General features: G+C 38.3%; 1 protein-coding gene across 5 annotated transcripts in view; it reads left to right on the forward strand.

The window, feature by feature from the left end:
- Positions 1 to 16,479, forward strand: part of LOC106667006 (protein phosphatase PHLPP-like protein) — a 227,194-nt gene that overhangs the window by 81,382 nt on the left and 129,333 nt on the right. For all 5 annotated transcript variants that reach the window (XM_014394591.2, XM_014394593.2, XM_014394592.2 and 2 more), the window contains exon 3: positions 6,625 to 6,778. In XM_014394591.2, the coding sequence (XP_014250077.1) occupies positions 6,625 to 6,778 (154 nt within the window). The remainder of the gene's footprint in view (positions 1 to 6,624; positions 6,779 to 16,479) is intronic.

Here is a 16,479-nt window from a genome sequence, read left to right on the forward strand (position 1 = left end):
TCTCTCTCTCTCTCTCTCTTTCTCTCTCTCTCTTTCTCTCTCTCTCTTTCTCTCTCTCTCTCTTTCTCTCTCTCTCTCTGCGTTGTTTTGAAATTAGAAAAAATACCGAAAGAAGAAGTTTCATATAAGTTGGTAGCTATTTTCTAATTCTGAATATTACTAATCGGATATTATGATGTGATCATCACATAAAGGTAGGTTAGTTAATAATACCGCAATTATTTAAATTTTTAAATAAATATCATTTAATTTATACTTAATATAAATCTTAAAACTGATTACGGAATCATTCAACGTTTAGGGATGGTTAGGGAGTTCCCTAGCTGGGCAGGGAGTTCCAATTACTCTACTGGTTGAGGAACATAGTCTGGACTATCATTTTTCCGAAGGTAGTGGTAGTTAACTCAGGCAATCGGGTACGCCTGTAAAATGTAATATTAAAAAGTCAGGTGATGGAGCCAATATGAAAGAAACGACAATACACAATCCCTTTCATCAGGACTTCCAAACTATTAATAATATTGTTCAATGTTAACTGATATGAACATCTACGTACAGTTCTGAAACTTATGGTACTTAAACAGTGAATTTACGAATTGATATTTCAACGAGATATACAACCCACCCATTAATTTCCGGAAATGAAACGATTGAATCAATGTAAAACGGACTAGCATGTTCAATTTGTTTGGCTTCCAAATTAAGTTTGAACTAACTTGTTTGCGCTTGATTTGTGTATTATAGCTGAATATAAACTAAAACCCTTCGCATATGTTGGGGGTTAGATTATCAGTTTCGTGATTTAAAGATTTGCAATTGTTCTATGAGCCAAAAATAATTGTATGCTTTTAGGCAAGCGCATAAGGTGATTCGAGTCTACCTGGTCTGCTACAATGGTCTGTCGTAGTGATATTGTGGGTAAGGCTCGGAGCCCAAGAAAGGTGTACGTCGTGTCCTCATCCACGTCCCTCTCTCACTGGAGGTTCCTTCATCGTTTCGTGACCCCTCCCAACCCTTGTCTACAAGGGGGGAGGTGTCCGGGCGCAAAATAATGGTGCAGCTTTGATGGCTTGGCAATCTCTCTAAAGCACAAGCTATACTCGTGTCGGCCTCGGGTCGGCATGGGAGGGCGGGTGCCCTATCAGAGGCACACGAGAGTTAGAGTACCAGATCCTCTCTGCATAGACGGGGGAGGGTGCATAGCCATATGTACTACGGGGTAACAGAAATGTTCCAAGGTTCAGCCCCCTGTTACACTGGGAATGGATTCGTAGTTGGCCGTGGTGAGACTCCTAGCGGGTACTTAGAGAAGAGGTTGCCTTCTATCTGTGATCTTCTGATCGGACGGCAGCGTATAAGCGTTGAGGACGCTATGATCATGCTCAAAACACCCTCGAATGCGTGAGAAGTGGTGGATGGGAACGGGTAGTGAATCGGTTGCTCCTACACGAATACGCTTTGCATGTAGGTGTAGACTGAGCTCGATTGGAGGCTTTTACCGTAGGCGGTCTCCTCTAATGAGTGGTAAGGAATTCCAGTTTAAACGAAAACGCGCCCGGAGCGGATCCGGAAGTTTCTAAGCTCGGGAAGCCCCAATACTCTGGGAGATAGAGTGGCCTTCTCTATATAGGGAGCGCGCGGGAGACCAGGCGGATGTATTTCGGCTTAGGTAGCCCTTTGCGCGCGGCATACGGTTCGATGCTTAATGCGGACCCGACCACTCGGAATGGGCAAGCGGAGAGCGAAGTTGTCTTGGCCCCTCGGGGCTGAGCTGCCTCTACACCAGCGCTACGGCAGTAACACACTTCTGTCGTATGCGGGGATGCGTCAGTTCTCATCTTCAGAATCAAAACGTCCGATAAGGCCGAATAGGCTACGTGCGGACGTTAAAGATCCTCTTTGTCCTTTCAAATACAGAAAGCATGTCGTTGTGATATTGTTGGAAAAATATCAGAAACTGGAGTGTCTCGGCCCCTCGGTGGTTGTTGTTTACATACTCGAGCCCGTCCCAACCTCCGTACTAAACCATCGCGATCCGACGCTAAAAATGCAGTAAAAAGTTGATAAAAAAATTTGGCAGCGTTTGTGGCAGAGAAACTCTCGCGTATCAAGAGCACTGTCGTCGATAGGTCACCCTAAGAGAACCTGACTCGTAGAAGAAGATTAAGACTAGGCCATGCTAGGTTACCACACTTACACACACACTTACCACTTACTTTTAGGCCAAAGCCAGCCTATGAGTTCGGCATGTAGAGAAAGGTTACTCGATGTGTCCCGCCTAATTTAAGGGTGCAACTCCTGTCCATACAGTGAGGGTTAGGAATCCAAAGAATCGTGCTTGAGCACAGCAGCGAGTAACTAGTAACACTAATATTTTTGTATACTCAGCGTATGTAGAGAGTGAAAGTGTTTATTGGCGTGAATATGTAGTGTAAAACAGCCGATGGTGGGATGTTGAGTACTCGTCACCATGATTAAGTGAATGATATGTAAATAAGTAAGATTGTATTTAAGACTGAGTGAGGGTTTGGCCGGATCTAGGACGTGATTGGGTTGGGGCTGAAATGACCTAGCTGTCGATAGCCACTAGAGCCCTCCTGGAGGCTAGAGATCTGACTTCAGACTGCCAACACCCGGGTGGCTTAACATTGTACACACGTATGTAATGGTTTTAGCTTATGTAAATCTGTAATCAGTACATTTTAAAACATTGGCCAAAGCTCCATATTATTATGTAATACAAAAGTAGAAAAGTTAGAACACGCATGCTCATGCATGGAGCTGGCAGTGATATAAAAGAAAACGTATTTTCATGCGTGGGACAAAACATGTGCAACCCCTGATAAAAGGCTTAGCTTTGAAAAACGAGCTTGAACGACCTTAAAGCGGCAATTCCGACTGTAAATAACACTTCTCGAAACGAAATTTGGTAATCTCCTACATCAAATCATTGAGAAATTTGAATGAAGATCGTCTTAGCAACGAAGAAGGTTGGATATTTCGGATTTTCCACCACTTTTTTAGTATAGTCGTATTGTATCTCAAGTAAGATTTGAATGAATGGTTGCATTAAATGAGTCTTTTTAATTTTGCAAATCGCAGGGCGTGATTAATCTAAAAATTAACCAATAATAGTTAGGATATACGTACGATCCTGGTGTTTTCAAGAAAACAATTCTGAAAGCAGTTTTTATAATTTTATCTAATAAGCATAAAGTTCTTTTGGCAAGAAATAAGTTTTTAAATAACTAAATTATATGACTTATTAGTGTGAAATGATGTTATTTCGATCTTAGTGATATTGGCGTTTTTTGGCATTGGTTCAAATAACGAAAATTATTGAAGTTTAATTTACAGAAATGAGGAATAAAAAGTTTCTGAGAGTTTTAAAACGTTATGAAAAATATTAGAAACTATGTAACAGTCCATACCAGCGTTTTCCAACTTAGTGCCTACGCCGACTGGGAGGCAATTGAGTTTCAAGTGGGTCAATTTTGAAAATAACTCGTTTAGATTTTTATTCGACTATGTGCCGATTCTCATTCATTTAGTAGAATAATCATCGAATATTCGCCATGAAATAACTGAATTTATTTGTCGAACCTTGGGTTATTCCGATCCTCAAGCATTTCGTGCTATTTTTCAATATCGCATAATAATTACTGTCGTCGCTGCAGTTATTTAAATTATTATTCGTTAAATCTTTGTAGTCTGGCTTTTTTATGATTCAATATATTTTATTAAAGTATCGAATAAATGATATGTACATTACTTCGACAAGTTATATTAATTTTAAATGTCCTAATTCTAGAATAATGATAAACGATTTTTTTAAATCTTTGGGTAGATTTAGCAAAAGAGAAAAACTTAAAATAAAGCAAAAATTTCATGAAATATTAAATAACTCCTTAAACGTAATCTTATAGGGTTATATAATTTGTTACCAATTCTGGCTTTTGCATATCAACACCTCTATAATTTACTTCCTTAAATTCTCTAATTTCGTGGTCCGCTTGACCAATTAATATATTACGATTAATTAAGGTTTTTAATTGAGATAAAAAAGTCAATGGCACGAGCGGGATTCGAACCCACGATCTTCGGCTAGATTCGCCGCTGCTCTACCACTTGAGCTATCAGGACCTCGATCCACTCGGACACCAACTTCCTATCTCAACCACACTTGATGAGTTTTCCCTCCTTTTTGCCATTTTTCAAATGTCGTGTAATCGGTTTGGATTCTCGACGACAAATGAAATGGCATTAGTGAAGTGTTCTTCATTTTAATTCATTAAATTAACTAATTTCGTGGTCCGCTTGACCAATTAATATATTACAATTAATTAAAGTTTTTGGTTGTGATAATAATTGGTCAAGCGGACCACGAAATTAGTTAATTTAATGACATACAATAAATAATAATAATAAATACAATAATACATATTTTATTATTAATATTTATTATAATTAATTAAGGTTTTTCGTTGAGATGAAAAAAAGCTAATGGCACGAGCGGGATTCGAACCCACGATCTTCGGCTAGATACGCCCGCTGCTCTACCACCTGAGCTATCGTGACCTTGATCCACTCGGACACCAACTTCCTATCTCAACCCCACCTTTTGAAAAATGGCAAAAAGGAGGAAAAACTCATCAGGTGGGGTTGAGATAGAAAGTTGCTCGAGTGGATCGAGGTCACGATAGCTCAAGTGGTAGAGCAGCGGCGTATCTAGCCGAAGATCGTAGGTTCGAATCCCGCTCGTACCATTAGCTTTTTTTCATCTCAACTAAAAACCTTAATTAATTGTAATCTATAATTTACTCCAAACCTATATAGCGATTAGTTGAAAATATGATGTGGCGTTTCGATTTTTAGATAAAAACAATACTGCAATTTATAATCCCTATCTTTATGTATCATAATATTAATGTTAAATGAGATTTATGAGCCCGAGCCCGATAGTTTAAGAAACAAACGTTTCTAATCGCATAAAACTTCATAATCGAGATCAATACTAGTGATGAATTTCGCACTGAACAAAACATCGCCATGTTTCACGTGAAATAATGTTAACTAATATTTTTTCTATTGAAGAGTAATATATCAGATTTATCAGGTGACGGAAAATAAATACAATGAAATACAGCCCGAGAATTGTGTTACTTAGTTTCTAAGATTATGATTTACATGAGGAAAACTGCATTTTATTTTATATTTTGTTAGATTTGTAAATTTCAATCAAATCTGTAGCAGTTTTTTTCTCTTTTTGAAAATATAATTTTTTTATTATTTTCTTTTTAATTTTTAAAGATTTACTCTTACTGATCCGATCTTATCACGTTTGATCGCTGCCTCTTTATATTTAGGGATGGTTAGGGTTATTTATTAATCTCCCAGAGAGTTGTAGCCCACTTAATGTGGAACTACAACGACAACGGGTGGTACAATGTGGTTAAGGCTTGGGGCCCAAGAAAGGTGTACCTCGTGTCCTCATCCACGTCCCTCTTTCAATAGAGGTGCCTTCATTCTTCCGTGTAACCCCTGCCTACCCTTGGCTACAATGGGTGTGTCCGGGATCAAAATAATGGTGAATGATTATGCTGAGAAGTCCATCGAATGCGTGAGTAGTGGTGGACGGGAAGTGAATCGGTTGTTCCTATTCGAGTATGCTTTGCACGTAGGTGTAGGCTGAGCTCGATTGGAGGCTTTTACAGTAGGCAGTTCTCCTCTAGGGGGTGGTTAGTAATTCCACTTTAACCAAAACCGCGGCCGGAGCGGATCCGGTAGTTTCTACCCTAGAGAAGCCCCAATAGTCTGGAAGGTAGAGTTGCCTTCTCTATCTAGGGAGTGCGCGGGAGACCAGGCTGATGTATTTCGGCTTAGGTAGCCCTTTGCGCGCGGCATACGGTTCGATGCTTAATGCCCCCTCGGGGCTGAGCTGCCTCTACACCAATGCTGCGGCAGTAACTCAGCGGAGGTGCGTCAGCTCTCATCTTGAGAATCAAAACGTCCGGTAAGGCCGAATGGGCTAGGTGCGGACGTTAAAGATCCTCATTGTCCTTTTTAGGACGACCGACTATACTGGCAAGCATGTCTATATTGGTGCGTTAAAGGAGTATAACTTATTTTAAAAATCGAAGAACATCACAAAATGAGTTCTAGATCAAATAATTTATTAACTCTCATATTTCAGTTCAACTCCTTAGACGCGGAGTTTTAATGGTTTTCGGGGTTTTAAAAAGATTTGTCTACTGTGTTTTATCATTTATTCTATAGTGATTTTCGCATAAATTTTATCTTTATTCAGTGAGCATTTTAATATTATAGATTATGTACTTATGGGTTGGGGTTGGGGCAGAAGAGATTTAAAAAAGTCTAAGTGGGACATGGCACAAAAAAGGTTGGGAAACATTGGTCTATATCATATTTCTGATTAATTTTAACGCCATTTTATATCAAGTTATATGATAATCAATTTAATGGTTTTATTATAGTTCAAGTAGTATTTTTGTCAGGTTCGACCTGTGGTCAATTTTCAAACCCTGTATCTTTTTATTTGCCCAGTCGATTTTCTCCATTTTTCAAGTTTTAGCCAATCCGTTAACAGTTTTTTTAATGTTTCAGTACGGTGGGGACGAACCGAGGCCGCTGAGAGCGTCGGAGAAGCCGTTGCAGCTTCAAGACGATTTCCTAGAGCGAATCGGCTACACGGACCAATCCAGAAGGGCAAGGCTCGGGATCGATCCGGACCTGCGATATCTTATCTCTTTCAACACCGGTTTGTAAATTGCAAGATTTGCCAATTTCGTCCCGCCCCGACAACCTTCCTCCCGACCGCCAAGGCCGGCTTTCCTCCCCTTTTGCATTTATCATGCTTCTAGGTATCGACATGTCTGATCCGCAATTTCCTCCGACGGTAAATTTGGTTTTAAGAACCTTAAGCAGTAACTGTAATATATAATCGTATTATTATTAAAACGATGATATTGTATTACACTTCAGTGATAACATATGAGTTTTTATCGTATACAAAATGCCCACCCCATCCGGAGGTTTGTTCTGATATGGTAAAAGAGTGGAACCATCTCTACGACCCTTTAGTGAAACATTGCTACTGCCGTGCTTGATTTCTTTGAAGGATTAGACGGGTTATGGCACCTGGATCGTTTGTGAAAACTCAAAAAAATATTTCTTCCTACTTACTACTACCTCGTCCACACATCATGCTCATGTAGTCCAAGGTTCATTCCAGGCTATTGTTACCCAAGGAATTATTCTGGCACCACTCCTTTACACCCTCAACAGTGCTGTTCGTTCTCTTCGAAGCGATAACAAAACCTTCATATACGTCGATATCAGAGATATGGTCTCTCCTAATCCTCATCCTGTCTTGTGCCACACGATATGGAAACATGGCTCTTTCGCCTTAAATCCAGTCTACCTCATCAATGATGTTTGTAGATCGACCTGCAGATAATCAATGTAGAGTTCAAATCTTCTTTAAGGTCTTTACTAGGGGAAAGAAAGACAAAGTTGGGATCACCAAGCTTTCGGCAACATTATGTTGCCATCATCAGGGCCTATTTATTAAGAAAAATATACATAATTAATATAAATTCAACAATCAATTAAAGCAATAATGCATACTTTCCCAAGAGAGAAGAGCAAAAAATTCTCATCGGAAAAAAAACTAATGTAAAAGTGCTTTGGTTTAGGTTATGAAGCACATGGCCAGCATTCAGTTATACATGGTGAACAAGACATCTATGTAAAGTAGTGAGTAATTATTAACAATTGACAATAATTTATATATATAATAACATTTTTTTTAAATTACCTCACTAATAATTCATATCATTAGAAGTCCAACTTGTTCTTACTAGCTATTTTTGACATTAAAAACATATGTTATCTCAGAGTATTACATTAATGACTAGAATTATAGCTTTTTAAATTATATGTACAAAGGATTACAAATTAAGATGAGAACGCTTGGGCAAAATCCAATTCCGACATTGCTAAGTTGTTTTCAGAGCATCTTTCCACAATTTTTACTGCACACCATGACATACTTGATCATGACCATCAGCTTAACATTGAACACGACTTGAATGTCCCCTTGCAACTCTCTTATCCTCCTAAAGCGTTTACTCCATCAGACATACGACACACTATTAAACAACTACCCTCACGAAAAGCTCCAGGTTATGATCTAATTACAAAACAAATATTACGAAATTTGCCCCACAGAGGATTACTATACTTAACATACTTATACAACGCTGTACTCAGGACCACATATTTTCCATTGAAATGGAAGTTCTCTATAATTAAAATGATTCATAAGCCAAATAAACCTTCTGATCTTCCAAATTCCTATCGACCCATTAGTCTCCTTTCTATCCTTGCCAAAATACTAGAAAAACTACTTCTCTGACGATTACTGCCAATAATTGAAAATTCTAATATTATTCCAGATCATCAGTTTGGGTTCCGCACATTTCACTTGACAACTCAACAATTACATCGTGTTGCTGACAATATAGCCTCTTCCCTCGATCAAAAACAGCATTGCTTGGGTGTCTTTCTTGATTTAGAACAGGCCTTCGATCGAGTCTGGCACTCGGGCTTGCTTTGAAAACTAAGGAACATCCTCCCTCATATGTACTGTCTTATACTGAGATCTTATCTGACGGATCGATTTTGTCGAGTCCGTTAGGGAACTGAATTCTCACCTTATGTACGCATAGGGGCGGGTGTTCCTCAGGGAAGCATACTTGGCCCTTTTCTATTTTCCATATACACTGCAGATATCCCTACACACGTTAACATTTCGACACACACATTCGCTGATGATACAGCGATTCTTTCACGCAATTCGGACCCCTCAATTAACACCCAACACTTACAACAACACCTGAATGAATTAACAATATGGTTCACAAAGTGGAGAATAAAGGTAAACCTAACGAAAAGCACACAGATCAATTTTACCTTACGTAAAAATGTCTGTCCTGCGGTGAGTATAAATGGAATTCCATTGCTTACCACTGACCTTGTGCGTTATCTTGGACTTTTCATGGATAAACGACTGACTTGGAATCCCCATACAAGACTGAAAAGACAGGAAACAAACCGACGTTATAAATTGGTGAAAAGACTACTCGATTCACGATCAAAATTCGACCTTGAAAATAAACATTTAATTTACAAGACATTGATTAGACCTCTCTGGGCGTACGGTTGTGAAGTGTGGGGCTCAACCAAGGATTCCAATTCTCAACGTCTCCAATCAATCCAATCTAAAATTCTCCGTCAAATTATAAATGCTCCTTTTTATGTTTCAAATTACACTATCCATAAAGAACTACACATCCCGTTTGTACATGAACTCATCAAAACCCGATATAAAAAATTTCATCAATAACTGAAAACACAGTAATCTATTCGTACGAAATTTATCACTTCCAACCCTACCCGAAAATCCTCCAAGACGATTGAAGCGAAAGTAGCCCGAGACCTTCTCATTGTGTGAAGATTGAACAAGAATCAGTGTGAAGGAGTGTTACCACTGGGCAACTTCTCCTACAAGAGCCTCAAATGATAATTCAACATATACGAACATATTTACTTAATACATCACTTGTAGTTGTAAATACCAAATAAATGTAATTAAAAAAAAATTAAAAAAGAGAGAACACGACACAACGTCACCTCACCTAAGGTTGGACTGTTACAGTTAGTGAAGGCCTCTGTGCACTCCCCATTATGCGCCCTTTAACGGTCGCCACCTTTTTTCCGTTTTTTATAAATTTCCAATAGCCCCGCAAATGTTGAGATGGAACCTTGTTCGTCACCATTTAAATTGCAGGCACTCCTCGTTAAATGGATACATACCTTTTCCAACAGGAGTCTTCTCTCAAAGCCGACCTCTCGACCCAAGATCTCCGTGGAGTCCAACTTGAAAAAATGACCATTCTTTGTAGCATGAAAGGACAACACTGTGGTCAGCTTTTTATGAACACAATCCAATCTATGTTTGTTCAATCTAAAGTGAATTTTTAGCTTTCTTTGTCCAACATATTGAGCGTCGCAACCACCACAGGACACCCTATAAACCACATTAGATCGTGTGCCAATAAGCTCTTTTGACTTTAAAACGGTATGAAGACTAGAAAGATTATTTTTGTATTTATAAGCTATTCTTTCACCTAGTAAAGACCTTAAAGAATATTTGAACTCTACATTACCTCAACAATATTTTAATTCCCAAAGCAAATCGTGTACTCTTCTTAATATTGTAGATGCAGATGTAGGTTTAATTTCTGGGTATAGTATACTGCGCCCTTTAAGAGCTATTGTATCCCCGTGCTCTGCCTAAAGCACATCGGTGAGTCCTATTTCATCAAGAAACTAGATTGATAGGTCCGGTTTCAGTGGTTCAAGCTCTACTATGGTCACATTATATATCCCAAAATATTTCCTCCTGCGGGCTAGTGTAGCTCGGCAGTTTGTTAGTAGATATGTTGGTATCTCCTCTGCCTCTTTGCAAAATCTGCATGTGCCATTTTGGATTATTCCAATCTTCTTTAAGTGTTCATTTAACTTGCAGTGTCCTGTTAAGAATCGTATTAGGATTCACAGTTTATTCATGCTTCCCTTGACACATTCTGTAATTTTTTTCTTCCAAAATTGGTTAGAAGATTCTTGGATTGTATTTCTCAAGATTGTAACTTGGCATCGATTAAATGGAACTCACATACTATAACTGCAGTCTGTGTACTAAAATCCAAGATCACTGAAATGACTACTAGACAGCCGTTGTAGACTAGTTATAGTTCGAAAAGAAGCATATTACTACACTTGCACCCATATGGCTTAGCTGTAGTCAGCTTTATTGTACAGCAGAAAATTTAGAATCTCTCATACCATATCACTGACATGATTCGTTGATGTTGATGTGACCATGACACCGTTGAACTTCGTTGATGCTTTATATTCATCCCGACACCTTAAATTTTATTATTTCTTCACCAAACTCATTAATAAAGCATCTATCGATACTCTTTCTACGTAGCCATTTTTCATTTAACTCTTTTACTACTAATACCTTACCACCAAGAGGAATACTTGCTTGGCACTAGACCATCAGATCATGTAACAACTTTCTTGTGTACATACGCGGAACCGAGCCTATTATTTCTTATGGTAGGCCGCGAGATTTACCCAACTCGGCATTTTGGTCAGACCTTGGTCTTAGGTTTCAGTTAGGTTTAAGGGGCTATCGACAACACGGTCATTTCAGCCCACAATACATGCATTTGTAACCTAAACTAACTCACTCTTTCTTAAAAACTTTTCTTTTTAATAACATACCTTTCACTGAAAAGTAGGATAATGGAGTTCTAAATATTCTTCCTTTTATACGCATAAAGATAATTATACTTACAAGATTGAGATTCGATGGGGTTAACTGATATTCCTCCATCGACACTCTTCTACTGCACCATATTCACGCATATAAACACATTCTCATGAAACAGTTAAAACATGAATTTAAGTAAGTGGAGGTTCTCCGGGGCCGTCTACCAATCGTCAACGCACAAGACCTTCTGAGACGACCTGGTCCATTGACTCTGCTGTGGTTTACGATATTCTTTATAGATCAGAGTTGTTTAGAGTCAGCGGGTCGATTAGCGATAGGAATCTGAACCGTCCCGCTTTCGACGTATCGTCGGCATTCGTTGTTGTCCTGGCCCGACGTGTCTACGTTCCCAGACAACCAGTGCCGATTTTCCGAGGCGTTTCAACTCAGCGTATGTTTGAACAAAAGCACGACGAGATGTTACACCGAGAATCTGTCGCACAATGCACTCAGGGAATCCGTCCAATGCCTCAGTGCATCTCCCCTGATTGCAAGAATCCAATGGCGTGCTAGATCACAACTCGGATTGTGCTAGACCACAACATCAAAACTTAAATGTTTTCACCCATTGATTCATCAAAAAAATGTTCAGTTCATTTATCCCGACTCAATACAAGCTACTGATATTTCAATCCAATAAAAATTATGACTTTTTAGAATGATTTGTTGCTAAGTGTACATTTATCTTTGTACTTCCCCTAAAAAAACACTTCTAAGCTTTCCTTCTCCCGTCGATTCATTTGATTGATGACGTCCGGTCGACGATATCTTGGATAAAATCTCCTAAAACCAATCATGTGTGCGTATCCATTCAATATTAGTCATCATAATGGGATGATTTGTGTTTTGTATCGGGGTTTTATCATACTTGAGAAGCTTATTACAGTGAAAAGTTTTAAGATGTAAATTTTGTTTTGAACACTTAAAGCAATGACTACAACAAATATAATGTTTGTTTTTTCGTCATACGATTTTCACAATACAATTTCTTAGTAAAAAATACTAAAAGATAATGTATCACAGTATAAATGCAAAAAATTCCAATTTTTTAAAATTCTCAACAAAATATTTTGCACTGTATTGATGAAGATAAAGAGTACAGGTGGGTCACAGATAGTTCAAAATTAGAAATGTTGACAAGATTTCACGATATATAACGTCAAATGCAGGGCCTTAATTATTTAATTATCAATTTACATCAACAACATCCTAGCATACATTTGTACTGTATTGATAGATAAAACTGGCCCTAAGGTTAGGGTGTTTCGCTATGAGATGATCGCGCGAGAAATTATTGGGCACAACAAAACAAAGAATGGCCGATTTTGCATAAGGTTATCCAAAACATCCGTACCTCCTACAGAGACGGATGACTCAAGTTCAAAATTCCTCCAGATGGTATGGTATGGTGAAAAAGGATAGTAGGGAGTGGGGTTTAAACTCCCAAGGCACTGCAGCCTTCTGGCTTATTGTACATTCGTAGTTACTTAGTTCAGTGCAAAAGACTCAATCCTTCTTCTTAGAAGTATCAGGTCATTGACTGTCGCTGCTGCAATTTGATTCACTAAGGTTTTAGGTTAAATCTCCATTGAGCTGTTACTTTAGATTCGAAGATGGGTGGCTGTTTCCTTATCCCCATTACATATTCTGCAGTGGGATCTCTGTTCTATATGCCGATGGTGTGTAGATGTTTTCTCAGATGTCAGTGACCGGTTAGTAGTCCTATCACTCCTCTGAGCTTGGCCTTCTCCAATTGCAGCAGTGCTTTTGCCAGTCTTGGCGAGGGTTGTTTCATCATAAGTTTATTATGTCTAGCACAGCTAGAGTTTATCCACTTCTTCTTTTGTTTTCTTTGGATCCATTCTGCGATGGAGGTTTCTATATTTGTTTTGGCTATTTGATTCCCTAAGTTTTTTTCCGTACGTTAGGTTAAATCTCCATTGAGCTGTTGCTTCGCATTCCAAGATGATATGAGTGGCTGTATCCTCCTCCTCATTACATAATCTGCAAATGGGATCATCGTTGTATATACCCATGTTGTGTAGATGTTTTTTCAGATATCAGCGACCGGTTAGTAGTCCCACTCCTCTGAGTTTGGCCCTCTCCAATTACAGCAGTGCTTTTGCCAGTCTTGGTGAGGCAGGTAACTTTCATCATAAGTTTACTATGTCTGGCACCGCTATAATTATCCACTTCTCCTTTTGTTTTCTTTGGATCCATTCTGCGATGGAGGATTCTATATTTGTATTTGCTATCCCAAGAATAGGTTCGCGGACTATGTATGGTCTTGCAGATCCTCCAGGCCAGAATGTCTGCTTTCTCCTTACCCAAAATTCCCCTGTGCCCTGGCACCCAAGATATCATCAGGTTGTTGTGTGTGCGCAGGTTTTGGAGATTTTGGATGCATTCACTGACTATTTTTGATATGATTATTTTACATGCAATTCCTCCAGATTCTTACTATATAAAAATTTTGTTATAATTCAAAATTTTTTTAATACATCCGGTAATATTAAAATTTCCTCCATTCTTTTTGCTCTCGTTGCTTTGGGTTGCTTCCTCCTAATTACAAACCTTCACCTTCCAACCTATGCTCTTGGTGCACTATACACAGAAGAGATTTTCATTTTTTCAAAAATGTCCAATTTTATCTGAATTATATGCAAATCACTTATGTTTACTTACCAACATATTAAAAAAAATCTAATGTTCTCTTTAAATAATCATTATTGTTTCAATGTTGTTGAATTCGTAAGGAGCGATCAAGAATAAGTTAGTTTAAAAAAACACCTTTTTCAATTTTTTGCCGACGTTTCGACCTTTATTCGGGTCATCTTCATGCCTTGGGTAAATTATAAAACATATGGTGATAGGATAAAATACAACACAGATGTAAATATAAATTTTGAACCAAGTATTACATACTCACATAAAATGAAATGTAATAATTGATTCAAAATGTATATTTATATGTGCATTGTAATTTTTCAATCAACATATATTTGGTAATTTTCCCAGGCTCTGAAGATGAACCGATTAAAGGTCGAAACGTCAGTAAAAATTGAAAAAGGTGTTTTCTAAACTACCACATTTTTGACCGCTCCTCACGAATTCAACAAATTATGAATCAACCGGTCACTAAGAAACACATATTATTTCAAGTTATTAAATTTTGGTAAAGAAGCCTGGAGCAATATGAAAAAGAATTAGTTTCTTTATTTAATTGTTAATGGCTCTCTTATGGCATCGTTCGTGACCCGGATCAGCAGAGAAGCTCTCGCGTATCAAGAACACCGTCTACAGGTCGCCTCTCAGTGCCTAGCTCGTAGAAGATGAATTATCCTCACCCGATTAAGAATAGGCCATACGAGATTCAAACAAGGACATTTACTTTCGAGCTGAAAAAAGCTCGCGTTGGTGCCCCACCTAATATGAGAATTGTGTTTAAACACGGGAGCGAGTATCTACTTTCCCTCTTCCGACTCTTGGAGGAAACTGGGTTCTTTTATTGTTGATAGTAATCGTACTATTGTGTTCCTAACGTTGGTTGAGAGAGTATGTATTTATTCACGTCTATGTGTAGTGAGAAGATGGCGAAATATTGAGTACCCCCTCAACCCTCAATTAGGTTAGTAATGTTATCGTTATAACGGTGATGGAGAAATATCGTGTACTCCTATACTCTAACTAAATAAATAGTATGTAAATAAGTAAAAACATATTTGTGGGCGTCGGTGGCCGCAACGGTTTAGTCGACTCAAGGTTAAGGTCGCGGGTTCGAATCCAGCGGCACTGCTTCGAACCCAACATACTTACAAATGGAACCGCCCTGAGGTGATATGACCTCTGCTGTTGCGAACCCTCTTAAAAAAAGAACATATTTAGAGTGAGAGTGTGAATGGTTCTGATTTAAGATCAGATTACGTAGATGGTAAAAAAAAGTAATTTATTGTTAATTATTCAATTGCCGGTGGACTGCGTGAAGTGATAGGCTCAACTCTGTACAGGCGGTATTTATGTACATTCCTGTGCAGATTTGCACTAATACAAATCAGAAATCAGTAAAGATTCTTTTATATTATTTATTTATTTATGTCTCCCTTCACATTTAAAGTTAATAACGAGATCTCTTACAGAATGTTTTATTTTGTAAGAAACAATAATTTTATTTGTTTAAAAAAACTTTGATTGGATATAAAAAATATATTTTGCACTGCATAAATTCACTTTTTTCCACATCCTACATGTATTTGTTAAATGTAAACAATGTTTGTAAATCCCAGGCCCTGAAGATGATCTCAGTAAAGATCGAAACCTTGGCACGATAAAGAAAATGTTTTTCTGAAACCTACATCACACCAGACCGCATCTCACGATTTCGGAATAATCATCGACTAACGGTCACTAACCACCACACATTTATTTGTTTTGTTTATTTTCAAACTTATTGCCAATCAGCAAAGCATAGCCGTAGAGTGTTTTTAATATTATAATTATATAAAATATTATTCTTGTATGTTCATTGACTAAAGTACTTTTTCGTTCATTTATTGTTTAATACTGCCGTTGATGCCGTGTGTCGTATGCGTGCATCACGCATTCTATAAACTTAGCTTTTTTAAGATGTCGTTCCATGGCACATGGAAAAATTTTCAACGACTGAGCTTGTGGGTTTGAAATGTGTGACGGATTTGCGGCAGTGCTATTTGTGATTCAGGATGCGGAGATACGCTTTTAGCCGGAATCGAGCCGGTCGCTATGCCCCATTCAAACCGAACGTATGAAAAGTCAAGCATGCCCTCCGGGGGCTTAGGATCAAGGTCGGGTCACGGACGGCATTCTTCTTATCTTAACAAACCGTCTTTGTTTACAATTGTTACCCGCGAGGGGGGGGGGTATAATGCTCTCATTTGACAGCTCCTTGTACTCCTTGAATAACAACTATATAGGCCTCTCCAGCATAAGAACTTAACTATATCGAATGGCGTGATAGCTATCAATGGAAATTATTTTAAAGGGTTTTTCGTGCTGAATTGAACGGTGCAAATGGTTTT

Source organism: Cimex lectularius, unplaced genomic scaffold (assembly GCF_000648675.2).
Source record: "Cimex lectularius strain Harlan isolate CLEC.00 unplaced genomic scaffold, Clec_2.1 scaffold263, whole genome shotgun sequence".
NCBI classification, from domain to species: domain Eukaryota; kingdom Metazoa; phylum Arthropoda; class Insecta; order Hemiptera; family Cimicidae; genus Cimex; species Cimex lectularius.